Here is a 22,812-nt window from a genome sequence, read left to right as displayed (position 1 = left end):
TTACAACTTATCACGAAATAGAGAGAGTGTTAATTTGGTTTTGGCTACAAAACATATAGGAATTTAGAATTCCTCTAACAGTGATGGAGTGCTGCATCAGATGACCTGGCCTTCATAATCACCCAACCTCAACCCAATTGAGATTTGGGATGAGTTGGACCGCAAGTGAAGGAAAAGCAGCCAAAAAGTCCTCAACATATGTGGGAGCTCCTTTAAGAATGTTGGAAAAGCATTCCAGGTGAATACCTCATGAAGCTGGTTGAGATAAATAATGTCAAGACTGTGCAAAGCTGTCAAGGCAAAGGGTGGGTACTTTGAAGAATCTGAAATATAAAAATATTGATTTAACACTATGTATAATTACATGATTCCATGTGTATTATTTCATAGTATTGATGTCTTCACTATTATTCTACAATATAGAAAATAGTAAAATAAATAAAAACTCTTGAATGAGTAGGTGTGTCCAAATCTTTGACTGGTACTGTATATACAGGTCACTAAGGTTAATACACGTTTGTTCATGGACAATACAAAATGACATAATTACCCAGTAACATTGAAGACATAAAACAATGATTTTAAAGTTAAATCTTTATTTATTATGACAACCACACCTAAGTCCATTCACAGACTAAGGATTTTTATTTTTACACTTTATAAACTAAAAATCCTTCTTGATAAAATAAAGTCTGAAATTATAGTTGCCATGAACAACACCTGGCATAAACGGGATGGTGTGTGTTTGTGGTCTATGACAACCACAGAGAGACTCTTGTATCTGTGCCATTATAGCACTTCAACCCTAATCTCAATTTTGAAGTTGTCAGTTTTCTTCTTCGTCACGATTGGCTGATCCCTCCTGATGACCCGGTTGGACATGACTCCAACAGGGTCACCGGGAGGGATCAGCCAATGAAGTTGGATGTCCCACTCGATTGACTACATTAAAATGGTGGAAGGCCTTCATTTCGCTGCCCATGCAAAGGCTGCCTTTAGGCAACGAGAGGCCTCTATCATTTTCTATGATGACAGGTTCTTAGTTCATAGAAAGTTAAGAACAAAGAGGAAATGGAATCATATGGAATGCTTAACAAGGGTTGCCCTGGTAACCTGAGCACTTTTGAAGATTGGGTGCATGCTTGATTGGGTTTCTGTAGTTCTTTGATTGGTTGATTTCTGTTTGTGGTTCCACACAGTTTCTTTCACTTTGCTTTCTGGCACATAATTGGTGGGTTGCAGGCTTAAGAAGCTGCTTTCTGGCTACTATGGTCTGTGAGGACAGTTGTGGCGGGAAGGCAGGAGCTTGAGCTCATCTCTGGCTTATGATTGGTTGTTGGGTTGGTCGGTAGGCTGCTGTGGTCCATTGATCACATTGCGTTGGCTTTCTCTTAGGCACAGATCTAGGATCAGCTTCCCTTCCTCAAATCTTTACTTAAGCATTGGACGGGGTAAACACAAAACTGATCGTAGATATACGTTTGTGGTGATTACTTGCGAGGCCAGTTGTAGCAGAGTTAGTGGAGGGAGGGTAAGCTGGGTGGTAGCCTCACTTGCGGGGCTGGTGAATGTGCTGATTGAGGTGCTGGTTCTGGGGCATCTTGGTGATAGATGGCTGGGGCTTCTGGTGAGCTACCTGGGCTGCTGCAGGGGTGAAGTCCTTATCACCCTGTGAACAGAACCACACAGACACTTAGTACAGCTGTGTTATAGAATACAGGCACTTACAGTGTCTCAGAATTCTTTGAAATGCATTTTTTTTTTTACCACAATCTGATTCCAGACCATTTATTCAGAGCCCTATAGATGCTGTTTACGTGACACTGGCCTTAGTGCTCCTCCATGTAGTTTATATCACTTGTATGTATAGGTAAAAAAAACAGATACGAATCAGATATGCATTTTTATTTGAGTCACTTCAAAAACTGCGGGTGTAAACAAGGCTATAGATTTGAGTTGTTACAGTAGTGAAGTCAGAATATCTGAGGCTATAGAGAACACACACACACACACACACACAGTGTTTAATGTGCCATGTCTGTGTTTTGTAATGTTCATGAAGGTCATTTCTTTTTGGTCAGATAACGATTGCAGTTTATGACCATAACTCCTATTGAAAACAATTCCGACAGCTGCTGTATTAGATCTAGAAGCCAGGGAGGTGACAGAACTCGTTACCCAGGTTAGGAGGCCTATATCTGGTCATCTCATCACTCTGAACCCCCTTATACTCAAATGGAGCTGGTACGATAAAAACAAACTAGTATGTCGTCTAAACTCTAAAGGGAAATCTGTGTTGATGGTCTATGTTGTGTTTCATTCCCGGAAAGTCAAAGTAACTGTCCAGTGAAAAGCTCACTTTTAAAAAGTCCATATTCTGTTAACTCATACCCAAATAATGTTGTTGACTCGTACCCAAATAATGTTGTTGACTACTACCCAAATAATGTTGTTGACTCCTACCCAAATAATGTTGTTAACTCATCCTATATTTGTTTGTGGCCAAAGCATTGGATACATTTTGTTATTTAAAAACTCAGGAGCATTCAATATCATCTTGGTAAGCAACTCCAGTGTGTATTCGGCCTAGTGTTTTAGGTTACTGTCCTGCTGAAAAGTGCATTTGTTTCCCATTGTCTGTTGGAAAGAAGACTGAACCAGGTTTTCCTCTAGGATTTTGCCTGTGCTTAACTTTATTCCATTTATTTTTTGCCTAAAAAAAACCCTCCATAGTCCTTGCCAATGACAAGCATACCCATAACATGATGCAGCCACCACCATGCCTGAAAATATGAAGTGGCACTCAGTGTAGTGTTGGATTTTCTCCAAACATAACACTTTGTATTGAGGATAGTTTTTGCAGTGTTACGTTAGTGCCTTATTGCAAACAGGATGCATGTTTTACAATATTTTTATTCTGTACAGGCTACTTTTCATTAAGGTTTGTATTGTGGAGTAACTACAATGCTGTTGATCCATCCTCAATTTTCTCCTATCACATTCATTAAACTCGGTTTTAAAATCACCATTGGCTTCATGGTGAAATCGCTGAGTGGTTTCCTTCCTCTCCGGCAACGGAGTTAGGAAGGACGACTGTATCTTTGTAGTGACTGGATGTATTGATACCCCATCCAAAATGTAATTAATAACTTCAAGATTAAAATAGTATTTTTTACCCATCTACCAATCGGTGCCCTTCTTTGCAAAACATTGGAAAACCTCCCTGGTTGGTTGAATCTGTGTTTAGAAATCACTGCGCGACTGACAGACCTTACAGATAATTGTACATGGTCAAAAGTATTATGCTCGAACATGTCATTCCAAAATCATGGGCATTAATATGGAGTTGGTCCCCCCTTTGCTGCTATAACAGCCTCTACTCTTATGGGAAGGCTTTCCACTAGATGTTGCAACATTGCTTCCATTCAGCTTCAAGAGCATTAGTGAGGTTGGGCACTGTTGTTGGGCGATTAGGCCTGGCTCACAGTCGGCGTTCCAATTCATCCCAAAGGTGTTCGATCGAGTTGAGATTAGGGCTATGTGCAAGCCAGTCAAGTTCTCCCACACCGATGGAAAAACCATTTCTGTCTGGTCTTCGCTTTGTGCACTGGGGCATTATGCTGAAATGTTGACACAAACTGTTGACACAAAGGTGGAAGCACAGAATCTTCTAGAATGTAATTGTATCCTGTAGTGTTAAGATTTCCCTTCACTGGAACTAAGAGGCCGGAACCATGAAAAACAGCCTCAGACCATTTATTCCTCCTCCACCAGACTTTACAGTTGGCACTATGCATTCAGACAGGTAGCGTTCTCCTGGCATCCGCCAAACCCAGATTCGGCCGTCAGACTGCCAGATTGTGAAGAGTGATCCATCACTCCATCACGCCATCACTGCTCTGGAATCCAATGGCGGTGAACTTTACACCACTCCAGCCGACGCTTGGCATTGTGCATGCTGATCTTAGGCTTAATTTTTATGCTCTACGCGCTTCAGCACTCGGCGGTCCCGTTCTGTGAGCTTGTGTGGCCTACCACTTCGCAGCTGAGCCGTTGTTGCTCCTAGGCGTTTCCACTTCACAACAGCAGCACTTAGTTGACCGGGGAAGCTCTAGAAGGGCAGAAATTCAACAAACTGACTTGTTGGAAAAGTGGTATCCTATGATGGTGCCACTTTGGAAGTCACTGAGCTCTTCAGTAAGGCCATTCTACTGCCCATATTTATCTATGGAGATCGCATGGCTGTGTGCTCGATTTTATACACCTGTCAGCAACAGGTTTGGCTGAAATAGCCTAATCCACACATTTGAAGGAGTGTACACATCATTTTGGCCATGTGTAATTGTATGTGTAGGGTACAGCGAGGAGCTTGTCATTCAAAAATCATGTGAAACGCTATTATTGTACACAGATTGAGTCCATGTAACTTATGTGACTTTGTTAAGCAAAGGGGTTGAATACTTTGACTCGAGACATTTCAACGTTTAATTTTTTATTAATTTGTAAAAAATATCATTCCACTTTGACATGGAGTATTATGAGTATTGTGTGTAGGCCAGTGAACACAATCTCAATTGAATCCCTTTTAAATTCAGGCTGTAACACAACATTTTGAAAAAGTCAAGGGGTAGGAATACTTTCTGAAGGCACTGTATGTGCATATTGTGTGTGTGTTGGAGTGTCAGTGTACATAGAGAAAAATTAAATACAAGGGTCAACTCAGATAGTCCATCTAGCTATTCAGTTAGCTATTCAGTTAGCTATTCAGTTAGCTATTCAGTTAGCTATTCAGTTAGCTATTCAGTTAGCTATTCAGTTAGCTATTCAGTTAGCTATTCAGTTAGCTATTCAGTTAGCTTTATGGCTTGGGAACAGTTTAGGAGCATGTTGGTGTTGACTTGAAGCACCGGTACCGTGCGGAAGCAGTGAGATGAGTTTATGGCTTGAGTCTTAAGATTTTCCAGGCCTCCGTTTCACACCGCCTGATAGAAGTCCTGGATGGCAGAGAGCTCAGCCCCATGTACTGGGCTGTCCGCACCACCCTGTTGTGCCAAATCTTTTCAACCTCCTGAGGGGGAAGAGGCGCGTGTGTGGACCATTTTAAGTCCTTAATGATGTGGACACTGAGGAACTTGGAGCTCCTGACCCGCTTCACTGGAACCCCATCGATGTGGATGGGGCTGCAGGACTAAGCACACACCCCTGTGTTGAGGATGAGTGTGGCGGAGGTAATGTTACCTACAACGGCTGTGCGAAGTTGCTGGATATTGGAGGGAACCGGAACACACCACTGTTGTACACCAATTCAGAACATCCCAAACATACTTAAAGGGTGATGTCTGGTGAGTATGCAGGACATGTCTGGTGATTTTGCAGGACATGGAAGAACTGGGACATTTTCAGCTTCCAGGAATTGTGTAAAGCTTATACCAGCCCATACCATAACCCAAACTCCACCATGGAGCACACCATTTCCAACGTAGACATCAGCAAACCACTCGGCCCCCACGACGCCATCCAAGCTGTCTGCCAGCTGCCACGACGCCATCCAAGCTGTCTGCCAGCTGCCACGACGCTATGCAAGCTGTCTGCCAGCTGCCACGACGCTATCCAAGCTGTCTGCCAGCTGCCCGGTACAGTTCAAACTGCGACTCATCCGTGAAGAGCACAAGGTGAGCATTTCCCCACTGAAGTCAATTACGACGCCCAACTGCATTCAGGTCAAGGCCCTGGTGAGGACGACGAGCTTCCCTGAGATGGTTTCTGACTGTTTGTGCAATAATTCTTCAGTTTCATCAGCTGTCCGGGGGGCTGGTATCAGAAGCCGGATATGGAGGTCCTGGGCTGGCGTGGTTATACGTGATCTGCGGTTGTGAGGTCGGTTGGACATACTGCCAAATTCTCTAAAATGTCATTTGAGGCAGCTTATGGTAGAGAAATTAACATTCAATTATCTGGCAACAGCTCTGGTGGACATTTCTACAGTCAGCATGCCAATTGCACAAACTTGAGACATCTGTGGCATTGTGTTGTGTGACAAAACTGCACATTTTAGTGTGGCCTTTTATTGTCCCCAGCACAAGGTTCACCTGTGTAATGATCATGCCGTTTGATTAGCTTCTTGATATGCCACACCTGTCAGGTGGATGGATTATCTTTGCAAAGGATAAATGCTCACTAACAGGGAAGCAAACAAATTTGGGCACAACATTTCAGAGAAATAAGCTTTTTGTGTTTATGGAAAAGTTCTGGGATATTTTATTTCAGCTCATGAAACATGGGACCAACACTTTACATGTTGCGTTCATATTTCTGTTCAGTAGAGTGTAGCGATTCATTATACCATCTAAACCGCTGTGAAATATATTTTCCTAAAGCAAAAATATTGTTGTTTCAGCTGTTTGAAGCTGGTGTACAAAACCGAAAGTAAAAGAAAAGTAGAGCAAAAATAGAAATAGCACACATAGAACAGATCTACCGCTTCTTAGACTTGCTTTCAATGAGAATGACAAGATCTATAACTCACACTTCTATGTGTATTTGTTCGGGTCGCCCAAAAAGTTACATATTTACACTTTAATGATGCCGAATAAAAATCGCTGCCAACCAGAAAAGACAGTAAAGCAGGAAGAGAGAAAGTCAGGGTTTGAGAGAGAGATCTCTCTCCATAGGAATGCAATATAATTGAGTGGAATTTAGACAGTGTTAACCCCTAGTTCACCAAACCTCAGATAGAACTGAGGCAGTAAGGCTAGCCTTTATCAGGGAGATGTAGCTCCTCTCTCCAAGGTCATCTCAGTGGGAGAATATAAAGTCATCTGAACAGCTGCCCCCTCGTTCCTGCAGGCGTGTTGGAGGATACATGGCAAGACTAGGGGAGAGCCGGAGAGGTAAAGGGCCTGCAGGCGTGTTGGGGGATACATGGAACGACTGGGGTTAGAGCCAGAGAGGTAAAGACCCTGTCGCAGCCTGCAGGCGTGTTGAGGGATACATGGAAAGACTGGGGGTAGAGCTAAAGAGCCTGTCACAGCCTGCAGGTGTAATAACACAGACAGATAGAGGATTAAAAAGGTACAGATGGTAAGTAGGAACCACAGGGAGGTGAGCTTAGCTAGGGGGGTCAGTATGGTGTATGTGGAAAGGGGTGGGCTAAGGTAGGTGTGTGTGTGTGTGTGTGGCCACTTACCTTTGTAACCACTCCTGAAACGACCACAGTGGGCTTTGGTGGGCTAGAGACAGAGAGACAGAGACAGAGAGAGACAGAGAGAGACAGAGAGAGACAGAGAGAGACAGAGAGACAGAGAGACAGAGAGAGACAGAGAGACAGAGAGAGGTTATAAAAACAGACTGACTATCTCCATGTCAATACTCTGACGGGACAAAGTAACATTTTGTTGAGATGAAATGTCAGTGTCAATATCAAAACCACTGACCATCGACTTTCTTTTTCAGGATGTTACAAAGACAGGAACAGAAATCGCTTCTGTTTGATCCCATTGAACAGTGAGTGTGTTATAAGGAAAGGAACATCCTGGCCTAGTATGACTCCAGAGGGAGAGACTGCAGAGAGAGAGAAAAAAGAGCCCTGAGCTCAGCCACAGTACTGTGGTGCTGTGGACCTGCCTGCCAACCTGCTAAATGACTAACATTAATCCTGGTCTGGATCTACACTGCAACTCAAACAGCAGACAGGAGGGAGGGGTGAGAACACACCTTTGGAGCAGGGAGAGAGAGGAAAAGTTGAGAGGGAAGGAACGAGAGCGAGTAAGCGGGATTATTCCGAGGTGGACATGGACCTTGACATGGGAAACGAGTCCGGTCTAGTTTAACAGCAGAACTATTACAGGAAGTAAAATGCTGTCCTCAGCAACTACCTCTGGAAGTTAATAATAATAAAAACTTCTGCACTGTTCAACCAATCCAGAAATGTGAAGGAGGAGTTAAGATGGAGTGTCGTCATGTTAACGTCCAAAAGAGGAAGTGGTGTCACAGGCTCCATTGTTCCCTCCACTTCCAGTGCTCGTTTCCTGTGACCACGGAGGCTGTACCCGCTTTAAGTTACATGTTGTTGTGTTTGATGCAAGAAACCACTTTACAAAATTAAATGCATTGTTTTTATTCTGCCATTTTTAAAGTCATGCCCCTCCTCAGCCCTTGACTTTTCTTAAATAAGTCTATGTAACACACTGTCAGTGATAGAATCTGAACATCACAACAGAACTGAAGTTATAACCAGTTTAAGGAGGGCATGTCATTTTAAAAAACGTGTTTCCCCCATTGCCCCTCCTTCTCCACTCCTCAGCCTGAGCCTTAACCATCTGAGCCTTAACCTCCGAGGCCTGAGCCTTAACCTCCGAGGCCTGAGCCTTAACCTCCGAGGCCTGAGCCTTAACCTCCGAGGCCTGAGCCTTAACCTCCGAGGCCTGAGCCTTAACCTCCGAGGCCTGAGCCTTAACCTCCGAGGCCTGAGCCTTAACCTCCGAGGCCTGAGCGCCAAAAAAGCGAGTAAGCGACCACACAACCACCAAATAAAACTGAGACGGGAGAGAGGAAGGGCCGGCACCATTTAGATAGAACAAGCTGGTGACAATGCTACGGGACGATTTTCAGCACAAAATGTCATCAGAGAGCAGGCTCTACATCTCAAGCAACAACAAAAAACAACAACAACCCCCTCACCAGCTTTCGTTGTTTATGTTGACATGCTCCAACAGATGACATTGTGTGAAGACGCACCATTAAGCACTAGCAGACAATTGACTGCGGTCATATTGACACATTCATTATAAATGCCATTATCGCTTCTGTGCTGATTTTCACAATTTATTAAGTACATTTGGTACTTATAATGAAGTTTAGGCTCCTGATTTTTCATTTGATTGTGCGTCTTGCTGACCGTGCATCTTAGGTTGGGATATTGTTTGTCTTTTAGTCAATAGACAACGTTACCGCGACCCAACAGATTTGCTTTTTGATTCATAGTTGGAAAAAAGGCAATCCACAAATAATAATGTTGAATAGTTGAACATGTTTAGTTGACATTTATTTTTACATACAGCCTACAGTAACATAAACTCATGAAAACGCTATTGTGTTAATTTAAATATATTTTTGTATTCTAACATTACCCAAGACCTTTATAAACAGAACCAAATGATTATTTTTTGTGATAGCATACATGTATTAATTACACGGTCAGAATGACTGCTCATTAGCTTGAGAGAGGGGGGGGGGGGGGGGGGGGGGTCACTCCAGGCCAAGCGGTTCTAGTGTTAACCGGCAGAATATCTACTGTCAAAATGTATATTTTGCCACAGTTGAATTTCTGTACTTCAATGACACCCATGGTTCCTCATCTGGCTATTGGTATACAATTATATATAAACTACTGTTAGCCTAAACCAGTGAAGAGCAAAATGATCCACTATGTTTTTACATTTTAGTCATTTAAACAGACTATTCTCCAGAGAGACTTACAGTTAGTGCATTCATCTTAACATAGCTAGGTGGAACAACCACATACACTAAGAGTATGCGGACAACTGGTCGACGAACATCTCATTCCAAAATCATGGGCATTAATATGGAGTTAGTCCCCCCTTTTCTGCTATAACAGCCTCCACTCTCCTGGGAAGGCTTTCCACTAGATGTTGGAACATTGCTGTGGGGACTTGCTTCCATTTAGCCACAAGAGCATTAGTGAGGTCGTACACTGATGTTAGACAATTATGCCTGGCTCGTAGTCGCATTCCAATTCAAACCCATTTCATGAAGTTCCCGTGGAACAGTACTCGTGCCGACGTTGCTTCCAGAGGCAGTTTGGAACTCGGTAGTGAGTGCTGCAACCGAGGACAGGCGTTTTTTACGCGCTACGTGCTTCAACACTAGGCAGTCCCGTTCTGTGAGCTTGTGTGGTCTACCACTTTGCGGCTGAGCCGTTGATGCTCCTAGACGTTTCCACTTCACAATAACAGCACTTACAGTTGACCTGGGCAGCAATTTGACGAACTGACTTGTTGGAAAGGTGGCATCCTATGACGGTGCCACGGTGAAAGGCACTGAGCTCTTCAGTGTGGGCCACTCTACTGCCAATGTTTGTCTATGGAGATTGCATGGCTTTGTGCTCAATTTTATACATGTCAGCAACGAGTGTGGCTGAAATAGCCCGAATCCACATATACTTTGGCCATGTAGTGTCATTTTAATTTGAATCCCAGCCCCCGTAGGAGGCCTTTTGCCTGGCGGGCATTGTAAATAAGAATTTGTTCTTAAACGTCTTGCCTAGTTAAATAAAAGGTTCAATAAAAATTTAAAAAACTCATAAGTAGACCAGATCATCATGAGCACTCACCTCAATTTAGATAAATATCAAAAATGGAGATCTGCCATTGAGTTATTGAGACGAGTCCCCGTGCTTGTATCAAATCAGCGCAATGGTGCTGGCCCAATCAAAAACAGTGATGAAATTATAGCTGAACACACGCTGGGAAATTATTTAACATAAAAAAAAAAAATTAAAACGGATGACTTTAGGAGTTGCAGTAAGTAAAGTTTTGATACAAGCCTTCAATGGCATTAGCCTACTTTATTTGAATATTCTGGTCACTCATTGATAGTCATTCTCACAGTAATCATTTATTGATTCATCCAGTTGGTTAAGAAAATGTATGTGGTGAGCTTTACAAAATGATGTGTGAAGTGTGTACTTTACAGGCAGTGTAAATTTGGCCACAAGAATGGTAACAGCTTAGTAACAGGTGCAGCATACCAAACGTCATTATGAATCATTAAATCTCATGAACGATGAAGCAACGACTAGTCATATTTTTGGTTGTGCAAAACATTTGACCAATCATTTAAGGCCAACTTTTTTTTTTTTTTTTTTTACTCCCAACTGGTGCCACAGGTCCCAGAAGACCAGGAAGTGTGTGTGGCAGAGCAGAGTTGACCATGGTGAAAACGCTCTGTTGACTGACTATACAGTCAACTTCCTGACTGGCTTCAACATTTCAAGATTTACTTGGACTGGGAGAGCGAGCCAAGACTCTCTACCCCCCTCTCAGTCTATCCATCTCTCTCTCTCCTCCCATCCATCTTAGAGGTCTAAATTGTATGTGACAGGCGTTCCCTTGGCCACTCGGCTCTACATCTACACAGAACCCACCTGCCCACTGTCGAGAGCAGGTGGACACACACATGCACACACTCTAAAACTAGCTCTTTAATGAGCGACAGCTTGAGCCAGAACTAGGGCAAGAGCCAAGTTGTATGCATCAGTGGGGATTTCTACTGCATTTCACACGGGCAGATTCACAGCCGCCTCTGATCTCTCCAGAGAGAACTCGGAGACATTATGGCAGCCTCCCTCTTTAGGCCAGGATGGAAGGTAAGCCTCTCTCTGTGGTTCAGCTATCACGCAGCAACCAATCTCCTCCTCTACCACACACACACGTTCAAAGGTTTGGGGTCACTTAGAAATGTCCTTGATTTGTTTTGTTGACGTTGAGACTGGTGTTTTGTGGGTACTATTTAATGAAGCTGCCAGTTGAGGCCTTGTGAGGCATATGCTTCTCAAACTAGACACTCCAATGTACTTGTCCTCTTGCTCAGTTGTGCACTGGGGCCTCCCACTCCTCTTTCTATTCTGGTTAGAGCCCATATGCGCTGTTCTGCGAAAGGAGTAGAACACAGCGTTCTACGTGATCTTCAGTTTTTTCCTCAGAAAAAGAATAGACTGACGAGTTTCAGAAGAAAGGTCTTTGTTGACCTTGCTCGAACACACTTTTTCAGTTCTGCCCACAAATTTTCTATAGGATTGAGATCAGGGCTTTATGATGGCCACTCCAACACCTTGACTTCGTTGTCCTTAAGCCATTTTGCCACAACTTTAGAAGTATGCTTGGGGTCGTTGTCCCTTTGGAAGACCCATTTGCGACCAAGCTTTAACTTGATGTCTTGAGATGTTGCTTCAATATAGCCACACAATATTCCTCTCTCATGATGCCATCTATTTTGTGAAGTGCACCAGTCCCCCCTGCAGCAAAGCACTCCCACAACATGATGCTGCCACCCCCGTGCTTCACGGTTGGGATGGAGTTCTTCGGCTTGCAAGCCTCACCCTTTTTCCTCCAAACATAACGATGGTCATTATGGCCAAACAGTTCTATTTTTGTTTCATCAGACCAGAGGACATTTCTCTAAAAAGTACGATCTTTGTTACAAACCGTAGTCTGGCTTTTTTATGGCAGTTTTGGAACAGTGGCCTCTTCCTTGCTGAGCGGCCTTCCAGGTTATGTCGGTATAGGACTCGTTTTACTGTGGATATAGATACTTTTGTACCTGTTTCCTCAAGCATCTTCACAAGGTCCTTTGCTGTTGTTCTCGGATTGAGTTGCACTTTTCACACCAAAGTACGTTCACCTCTAGGAGACAGAATGCATCTCCGTCCTGAGCGGTATGACGGCTGTGTGGTCCCATGGTGTTTATACTTGCACACTATTGTTTGTACAGATGAACGTGGTACCTTCAGGCGTTTGGAAATTGCTCCCAAGGATGAACCAGACTTGTGGAGGTCTACAATTTTTTTCTGAGGTCTTGGCTGATTTCTTTTGATTTTCCCATGATGTCAAGCAAAGAGGCACAGAGTTTGATGGTAGGCCTTGAAATACATCCACAGGTACACCTCCAATTGACTCAAACGATGTCAATTAGTCCATCAGAAGCTTCTAAAGCCATGACATCATTTTCTGGAATTTTCCAAGCTGTTTAAAGGCAAAGTCAACATAGTATTTCAACTTCTGACCCACTGGAATTGTGATATAATTCACTGTAGGTGAAATAATCTGTCTTAACAATTGTTGGAAAATGTACTTGTATCATGCACAAAGTAGATGTCCTAACCGATTTGCCAAAACTATAGTTTGTTAACAAGAAATTTGTAGCGTGGTTGAAAAACAAGTTTTAATGACTACAACCTAAGTGTATGTAAACTTCCGACTAACTGTGTATGTATGTATGATATATATCTCTCTCTCTGTCGGTCTCTCTGAGAACAGTTCCTCCAGAGTACTATAGAAATGTAAATGAATTACAGTACATACTGTATACATGTTCCATTGAAGATAGTTCATTGTCGGTCAGACCACTGCAGAGTCAAGAGAAATCATGTGACTTCTACACTCCCGAATAGGGAAGTATTCTCTAGACAGGCTCAGTCGAGGGCACACCCTGCTGGTGCATTCCAATACTCTAAACCTCTTGCCCTCTTTACTTTTACAGACCTAACGACAGATCTTGTTTGCTCTTAAGGACATCGGCACACACTAACATTATTTTGTTGTAATATTATAAAATGTTATAGCGTACACTTGTATTGGTGGAGCAGTATACACTTGTATAGCGCACAATGTATTGTGTGATGTATGGTTGTGTTAATGATGAAGACTATTGTTTTGTTGTTCCTGTTTGGACCCCAGGAAGAGTAGTAGCTGCCTTGACAGGAACTTATGGGGATCCTAATAAAATACTAGACTAGCTGAGTTTGAATGATTCCATAGAACTCAACTGGTTGTTCAACCGTTCGGTTGTCTTTGCAGAGTACACTCAACAGACACGTGCACGTATGCACGAAGAAACACACACACAGGTAGTGTGGTGGGAATATTTCACCTGTATAAACAGACATTGCTCAAGAGTGGAGACACAGAGAGGAACTTAGCAGGGGTGTAAAGCACCATTATTTTACCCAACATGAATGAAGCCTCAGACATAGACACCACATGAATGAAGCATCAGACATAGACACCACATGAATGAAGTCTCAGACACCACATGAATGAAGCCTCAGACACCACATGAATGAAGCCTCAGACACCACATGAATGAAGCCTCAGACATAGACACCACATGAATGAAGCCTCAGACATAGACACCACATGAATGAAGCCTCAGACATAGACACCACATGAATGAAGTCTCAGACATAGACACCACATGAATGAAGCCTCAGACATAGACACCACATGAATGAAGCCTCAGACATAGACACCACATGAATGAAGCCTCAGACACCACATGAATGAAGCCTCAGACACCACATGAATGAAGCCTCAGACATAGACACCACATGAATGAAGTCTCAGACATAGACACCACATGAATGAAGTCTCAGACATAGACACCACATGAATGAAGCCTCAGACATAGACACCACATGAATGAAGTCTCAGACATGTTCAGAATAACCACTAAACAGTAGGCCATAACAACCATCTAAGTAAAACAAGGTGGCCCTCACCTTGTTGAACAGATAGTATCAGACCTGGTTGTTTTCTCCTCTAGTACAGCTACCGGCCAATCACAGGTTATTTGGTGAATTAGAGGGTAATTGGCTTGTTTGTAGAATGTTCTCACCAGTTCTAAAAATGAAACATTAGGACTCTGTGTGTGTGTGTGTGTGTGTGTGTGTGTGTGTGTGCATATTGATCTTTTCAAAGCAACAGTATTCTGGCATGCTGTTCAGAGGCCACAGGTCAAAGTTTAGTGTGTGTGTTACCTAGGTTCCTCCACAAAGTCCTCGTCCTCGTCTTTGATGGGAGGGGTCTCAGGTGGAGCTGCTCCCTGGTGCTTCTGCACTATCCTCATCCCCCCTGCCTTTACTGTCACACACACACACACACACACAATTAGCTACACACTAGGACAGTTCCACATGAACAAACAAACAAACAAACATGCACATTAAAACACCAAAACTGTTACATATTAACAAACACACACCACATGCACGTTGACACACATTAGGACAGCGTCCCCCAAACGGTCCATGCTATCCGGGACCCTTGGGACATCCCTAACCCCATTGAAGATGACATTTAAAATGGTTAAGTTACGGGTTAGGTAAGGGTTTCGGGTAGGGACGTCCCAAGGACCCCGGATAGCAGATACCTTTCCCAAACTCGGTCCTGGGGACCCCAAAGGGTGCACATTTAGTGTTTTGTCCTAGCACTGCACAGCTGTTTCAAATAAGCAACGCATCAACTCAAAACGGTACATTTCCTAACCTGCTGCGTGAATTATCCTACACCTGCTATGAAAAGTCCATTTTGACGAAAGCTGTATCCCTTCTAGACAAAACCGTCCCCAGGACTGAGTTTGGGAAGCGCTGCATTAGGGTACAAGAGTAAATAAAAGGCTCAGGCAAAATGAAAATGTCCTTCACAAAAGCAGTTAAATAAAACCACAGACAAACAGATAATCAGATAGCCTAACTGGGCGACAGGCCAGTCTGTGTAATATAAAGGACATACAGTAGATAGCTTGTGATCCAGAATGAAGACAGTGATTGCACTCATATCATGCTGAAATACATATTATATATATATTTTACATTTAGCTGACGCTCTAATCCAGAGCGATTTAAGGCGTCAGCATGCTTCAGTTCGTCTGGTGCCTAAACCAGTGTGCTCACATACTCCCTCAAAAGACCTTTGTTTGAAAAATTAGAAAAAGCAGCAATAGTACTGTTTGTCCATTTTGAGACACTGTAGCCAGCATATACTTCCTCAAAAAAGATAACTCGGTAAATCTGTCATTAATTTTTATGTTTTTGCAGGGAAGATCTTAGTGACTCAATTTTACATCCAACTAAGATGTTTGGTGCAGTATTTCACAATGACAAAAATTGCATGAAAGTGAGTTCTCTCTCATTGAATGACAATAAAGACTCGGGTCGTCGCTGTACATGAAAACGTTTTCTCAGTCAACTTACCTGGTAAAATAAGAGTTAAATAAATACAAAACAATAAATGTATTTAAGAATCCCGACGAAGGGGCGTAGACCTCAGATACCGAACAACCCCCCCAAAAACCTTGCCGAAGTCCAAAAGGTCACAAACTGTTGTCATAATATATGCACAAACTCTTACGAACAGTTTCGGCTGGGAAGCATATGGACGCCTTTACAGTAGTGAGTGCATAGGCCTACAGTTTTCGTACTGGTCCCCCTTCAGAATCGAACCCAAATACTCCATCTAAACGTGATTTGATTCTCAATTGCAGTACGGTTCTAGAAACATATCCCATCGAAATAATTTCACAAAAACAAAATACACACTTATTTAACTGGTTTTAACAGTAAACAGTATTTTTCAGTGACAACACATTTTTATTTGATTTAACTAGGCAAGTCAGTTAAGAATACATTTTTATTTTACAATGACGGCCTATTCCAGCCAAACCCAGGTGACGCTGGGCCAATTGTGCGCCGCCCTATGGGACTCCCGATCACGGCTGGTTGTGATACAGCCCGGGATCGAACCAGGGTCTGTAGTGGCGCCTCTTGCACTGAGATGTAGTGCCTTAGACCACTGCGCCACTCAAGAGCTGTGTTGCATCTGTCTTCCGTTTACACACAGCACAGACGTTCAGAAACGCAGATAGCTAATTAGTACAGGTAGTCCAGAGTCTTCCTCATTCACACAAGTCGTCTGTCTTCCGTATGTTTACCGTAAACAAGCGCAGTAACATGGAAATGTGACCATGTGGGAATCCTAACCCTATAAAAAGGTGTATCACTTTAACTATTGTTTTTTGAAAAGATAAGGTACTTATGCTTCCAAAACCGTACCCGTGTTAATGTTCCGCGAGTCACGGCTCCTAATAAAACTCCCGCCTATAGAAGACACCTTTGCCCAGTGACTCATGTGTAATGTAAGAGTCATGATCAAGGGCTAATCCCATTCCTGCATTGAGGTATGTTTTTCGACCCATATCTTGCACCGCTCCACGGTGTTAATGTAACTCCTAATTGCGTACTGACCCCAGTGCAGCCCAGTGTAAACATACGTAATGGGAGGGGTCAGTGTCTTCTGGTAATTATGGCATACTATCGTGCCCTACTTTCTGTCCACGTACTCCTTAGGTGTTATCAGATTCCCCACAGACGTTTAAAAAGGTAGCTTCCACGATACTAAGCTATAATCAAATATACAGCTTTAATGGCAATCTAGCATTGGTAACGTTTATCAAATTGTCTTGCAAGATTAAGTCGTATTCGATAGGCGTGGTGTGGATCAAGCGTTTAATTAACTAACGTTACAATATGGCACGTCATCCGGGAAATAGTCCTAACGACAGGAACAAAAAAAAATGATTTAATTGCTAAACTATACGATATTGTTCAACAGCAGCACATGTTAGCGTACACACGTTAGTTAGATATACATACATTTCAAGTAGACTAACGTTGTCAAATGCAACTATTGACATAGGCCTAATGCATATGCCGTGATACGTCAGCTGAACCGTGAATACAAAAAGCGATGTGGCTTGTGCTGTAAAAAAGCAACATAAGATTCAATACCAGCCGGGAGGTGTCCTCCTTTGGTCTCGATTTTCTCCTTCGGCGGCGAAGACATATCTAACTAATGTCTGTCGGAAGCGTGAAAACACTCGTTTAAATAGCTATTCCTTTTATTTTCTGGGGTAAACAGCAGCAGTCGACTTCAGTCCAGTTCGTCAACGTGGCTTCTTGTTTGGCAACTGTGCGTGATGACGACAGTGAAAATATCAGACAAATAGGAAAGTCATGTTTAGTCTGACGTCGAGAGGGTGGTACGGGATGCGGCTGGTGCCAGAATAAAGAATTTCCCATGGATAGATACTGTAAAAGCACGCAATCGTATCATCTCCCTCTGTCTCTCCCAATCAATCAAAAGGAAAGGAGGTTACTGCTTTCCTTCTGTCCTTTTTTTTATAGAACCAAGTAGATTTAAGTCACAACATAAACAGCATACAGTGCCTTCAGAAAGTATTCATGCCCTCTGATTTACTGGACATTTTGTTGTGTTATAGCCTGAATTCAAATTTGATTAAATATTTGTTTTCTCTCACCCATCTACACACAATACCCCATAATGACAAAGTTAAAAAATGTTTTTAGGAATTTTAGCAAAATGTATTAAAAAAATGAAATACAGAAATATCTAATTAACATAAGTATTCACACCCATGAGTCAATACCTTTTAGAAGCACCTTTGGAAACGATTACAGCTGGGAGTCTTTCTGGGTAAGACTCTTAGAGTTTTCCACACCTGGATTGTGCAACATTTGCCCAGTTTTCTTTTCAAAATTCTTCAAGCTCTGTCAAATTGGTTGTTGATCATTGCTAGACAACCATTTTCAGGTCTTTCCATAGATTTTCAAGTAGATTTAAGTCAAAACTGTAACTTTGCCACTCAGAAACATTCACTGTCTTCCTGGTAAGCAACTCCAGTGTAGATCTGGCCTTGTGTTTAAGGTTATTGATTTGATTTGATTTATTGTCCTGTGAATTAATATTCATATAAGGTGAATTCATATTCCAGTGTCTGTTGGAAAGCAGACTTAACCAGGTTTTCCTCTGGGATTTTGCCTGTGCTTAGCTCCATTCCGTTTCTTTTTTATCCTGAAAAACTGCATCATGTTATGGGTGTGCTTGTAATTGTTAAGGTAACGATTACAAGCACACCCATAACATGATGCAGCCACCACTATGCTTGAAAATATAGAGAGTGTTATTCAGTAATGTGTTGTATTGGATTTGCCCCAAACACGACACTTTGTATTCAGGACAAAAAAATTAATTGCTTTGCACATTTCTTTGCAGTAGCACTTTAGTGCCTTGTTGCAAACAGGATGGATGTTTTGGAATATTTTTTATTCTGTAGAGGTTTCAGTGGAGGACGGCTCATAATAATGGCTGGAACGGCGCGAATGGAATGGCATCAAACACATGGAAACCATGGAAATATGAGTGTGTAGACTACAGGGGGTTGCTGGCATCTTAATTGGGGAGGACAGGCTCGTGGTAATGGCTGGAGTAGAATAGGGTGGAATTGTATCAGATACATCAACACATGGAAACAATGTGTTTGATGTGTTTGATGCCATTCCATTCGCTCCGTTCCAGCCATTATTATGAGCTGTCCTCCACTCAGCAGCCTCCACTGGTGTAAACCGTTTGTTTGTGTGCATATGTGTGTGTGTGTGTGTGTGTTTGCTAGCATATGGCCACTAGAGGGGAGAATACAGCCTTGAGAAATACCTTGCGTAAACCTTGTTTTCTATACAGCGTCGTGTATATGAGTGCTCATCTAAACATTGTTATTTCTATCCAACAGTATATGTGTTTGTGTAGAAGGACCCATCACACTTAAACACTATGTTATCTCTATTCAACAGTATACAGTACCGGTCAAAAGTCTTCGAACACCTACTCATTCAAGGGTTTTTCTTTATTTTTACAATTTTAATATTATTATCTAATTAACAAAACAAACAAATCCCCATCAAAATCTGTTTAAACTATAGATATGTTTTTGTATGGGCTGCGTCTCAATCCACTGTATCCGTGTATGTCGGCCTTCTGCGTCAGTGGTGGAAAGTGGAGGAGCTACAGCGTTGTTTGTCAGACCAGGAGACATCCTGAAAATCGTACTTAGGGTCTGAAGTCTGTCGTGTCCGAATGGTTTGCAAACTAATATGACTCTCACGAACACGATGGTGTTCTCCATTTTGCTCCATGACCCCCACAAGCTTCTGGGACTAGTCTGAAGTCGGTACCATCGAGGTGCCAATTTCTGTCTGAAGCATCCGAATCATTTGGGCTAAAAACGGTTTGGGCAAAAAACTGACCCCACTATGGAAATGGGAGACTCTCACAAACACGATGGTGTTTCCCACAAGTGTCACGCTACTCGTCTGAAGGTAACCTGGTATTGGTTAAAACATTTTATAGAAGTATGGAATTAGTTTTGTAATACAAGGGGTTAAAGGAGTTAAATATGTATCCAAAATATATATACACTTATATACACTGAGTGTACAAAACATTAAGAATACCTGCTCTTTACATGACATAGACTGACCAGCTGACTCCAGATGAAAGCTATGATCCCTTATTGATGTCACTTGTTAAATCCACTTTAATCATTGTAGATGAAGGGAATGAGACAGGAGAAGGATTTTTAAGGCTTGCGACAATTGAGACATGGATTGTGTGTATGTGTGCCATTAAGAGGGTGAATGGGCAAACCAAATTATTTCAGTGCCTTTGAACGGGCTATGGTAGTAGGTTCCAGGCACGCCGGTTTGTGTCAACAATTGCAACGCTGCTGGGTTTTTCACACTCAACAGTTTCCTGTGTGTATCAAGAATGGTCCACCACCCAAAGGACATCCAGCCATCTTGACACAACTGTGGGAAGCATTGGAGTCAACCACCACCCAAAGGACATCCAGCCATCTTGACACAACTGTGGGAAGCATTGGAGTCAACCACCACCCAAAGGACATCCAGCCACCTTGACACAACTGTGGGAAGCATTGGAGTCGACATGGGCCAGCGTCCCTGTGGAACTTTTTGACACCTTGGTGCACCTTGTAGAGAGGGACGCAACTCAATACTAGGAAGGTGCTCCTAATGTTTGGGGTATATACCCTGAGCTTTCTTATATCCTCTAAATATAGGACAGACACTTTATGATACATTTTTTTAAACATTTTTTAAATATATATATTTTTAAATGTATTTAACTTTTATTTAACTAAGCAAGTCATTAAAAAACAAATTCTTATTTACAATGGTGGCCTACCTTGTCCAAACCCTAACCTGGACGACGCTAGGGCCAATTTTGCACAGCCCTATGGGACTGTCAAGACCGGTTGTGATACAATCAAGGCCGGTTGTGATACAGCCTGGAATCAAACCATGGTCTGTAGTGACGCCTCTAGCACTGTGTTATTCAATGCGTTTCTATGGGCTATAGTAGGAAAGACCAAATTCAATATTGTATCAAATCATTTGTGCATATTTTTTATATATACCTACAGGAGTCCTAAAATTCTAAATCAAATAGCTAAATGATCCATGGTAAACAATTCCAATTGTCAGCTTAGTGGAACCCCCAAGCCAACTGCTTAGACTTTTAGGGGTTAATAACTGAACTGAAGACTATCTGAACTGAAGACTTTAACTGAACTGAAGACTTTAACTGAATTGAAGACTTTAACTGAACTGAAGACTTTAACTGAACTGAAGACTCCACGGCTCTCCTTGATACTGCATGCGTCATATTCAAGTCATGAGAATAATGATCAAATCAAATCAAATTGTATTAGTCACATGCGCCGAATACAACAGTAGACATTACAGTGAAATGCTTACTTACAAGCCCTTAACCAACAATGCAGTTTTAAGAAAATATCCCCAAAAAAGTAATAGATGAGAATAATAAATAATTAAAGTGCAGCAGTAAATAACAATAGCGGGCTACACACAGGGGGTACCGGTACATAGTCAATGTGTGGAGGCACCGGTGGGGGGGAGGGTGGGGGGGGGGTGGGGGTAGTCATTTGATTAGCTGTTCAGGAATCTTATGGCTTGGGGGTAGAAGCTGTTTAGAAGCCTCTTGGACCTAGACTTGGCGCTCCGGTACCGCTTGCTGTGCGGTAGTCTTTGACAATTTTTAGGGCCTCCCTCTGACGCCGCCTGGTATAGAGGTCCTGGATGTCAGGAAGCTTGGCCCCAGTGATGTACTGGGCTGTACGCACTACCCTCTGTAGTGCCATACGGTCGGAGGCCGAGCAGTTGCCATACCAGGCAGTGATGCAATCCGTCAGAATGCTCTCGATGGTGCAGCTGTAAAACATTTTGAGGATCTGAAGACCCATGCCAAATCTTTTCAGTCTGCTGCCGGGGAATAGGTTTTGTCGTGCCCTCTTCACGCCTGTCTTGGTGTGCTTGGACCATGTTAGTTTGTTGGTGATGTGGAAGCCAAGGAACTTGAAGCTCTCAACCTGCTCCACTACAGCCCCGTCGACGGGAATGGGTCGTGCTCGGTCCTCCTTTTCCTGTAGTCCACAATCATCTCCTTTGTCTTCATCACATTGAGGGAGAAGTTGTTGTCCTTGCACCACACGGTCAGGTCTCTGACAGGAGGGGACTTAGGGAGTACAGGAGGGTACTTAGGACTTACTGTAAGTCCCCTACTTAGCACGCACCCCTTAAGGGCCCCGGTGTTGAGGATCAGTGTGGCGGATGTGTTGTTACCTACCCTTACCACCTGGGGGCGGCCCGTCAGGAAGACCAGGATCCAGTTGCAGAGGGAGGTGTTTAGTCCCTAGGGTCCTTAGCTTAGTGATGAGCTTTGATGGCACTATGGTGTTGAATGCTGAGCTTTAGTCAATGAATAGGATTCTCACGTCGGTGTTCCTTTTGTCCAGGTGTGAAAGGGCAGTGTGGAGTGCAATAGAGATTGCATCATCTGTGGATCTTTTGGGGCGGTATGGAAATTGGAGTGGGTTTAGGCTTTCTGGGATAATGGTGTTGATGTGAGCCATGATCAGCCTTTCAAAGCATTTCATGGATACAGACGTGAGTGCTACGGGTCAATAGTCATGTAGGCAGGTTACCATAGTGTCCTTGGGCACAGGGACTATGGTGGTCTGCTTGAAACATGTCAGTATTACAGACTCAGACAGGGGTATGTTGAAAATATCAATGAAGACACTTGCCAGTTGGTCAGCGCATGCTCAGAGTACCCATCCTGGTAATCCGTCTGACCCTGCGACCTTGTGAATGTTGACCTGTTTAAAAGGTCTCACTTACATCGGCTGCGGAGAGCACAATCACACAGTCGTCCGGAACAGTTGGTGCTCTCATGCATGTTTCAGCGTTTACTTGCCTCGAAGAGAGCAAGAGAGCCTGGCAGGCTCGTGTCACTTTTACCATATGATTAATGATACATTATTTTATTATAGTTGACCACAAAA

At 42.9% G+C, this 22,812-nt stretch overlaps 1 protein-coding gene across 2 annotated transcripts; it reads right to left on the bottom strand.

Moving 5' to 3' along the window:
* Positions 1–579: 579 nt before the first annotated feature.
* On the bottom strand, positions 580–17,558 carry LOC139366915 (death-associated protein 1 homolog). 2 transcript variants are annotated; one of them, XR_011626819.1, is made up of 5 exons: positions 17,363–17,552; positions 14,555–14,657; positions 7,187–7,229; positions 935–1,669; positions 580–862 (listed from the first exon to the last, which is right to left on the bottom strand). XR_011626819.1 is itself a non-coding variant. In XM_071104666.1 (4 exons), exons 1-4 carry the CDS (start codon positions 17,415–17,417, stop codon positions 1,550–1,552), a joined length of 321 nt encoding a protein of 106 aa, XP_070960767.1. In that variant the 5' UTR covers positions 17,418–17,558; the 3' UTR covers positions 580–1,549. The 2 variants fall into 2 exon arrangements, 1 of the variants encoding a protein (XP_070960767.1); XM_071104666.1 differs by having other exon boundaries at positions 580–1,669; positions 17,363–17,558.
* Between the last annotated feature and the right edge of the window lie 5,254 nt (positions 17,559–22,812).

This window comes from Oncorhynchus clarkii, chromosome 15 (genome assembly GCF_045791955.1).
Source record: "Oncorhynchus clarkii lewisi isolate Uvic-CL-2024 chromosome 15, UVic_Ocla_1.0, whole genome shotgun sequence".
Lineage (NCBI taxonomy): Eukaryota > Metazoa > Chordata > Actinopteri > Salmoniformes > Salmonidae > Oncorhynchus > Oncorhynchus clarkii.
This window is presented reverse-complemented; position numbering and strand designations above follow the sequence as displayed.

What these genes read in the sequence shown, in the direction of transcription:
- LOC139366915 (XM_071104666.1), bottom strand. Translation starts at nt 17,417, where the DNA reads ATGTCTTCGCCGCCGAAGGAGAAAATCGAGACCAAAGGAGGACACCTC. An exon ending in AGGAGGACACCTCCCGGCTG is followed by an intron (nt 14,658 to 17,362) that starts GTATTGAATCTT and finishes TGTGTGTGACAG; the next exon opens with TAAAGGCAGGGGGGATGAGG. An exon ending in TTTCAGGAGTGGTTACAAAG is followed by an intron (nt 1,670 to 7,186) that starts GTAAGTGGCCAC and finishes TTCTGTTCACAG; the next exon opens with GGTGATAAGGACTTCACCCC.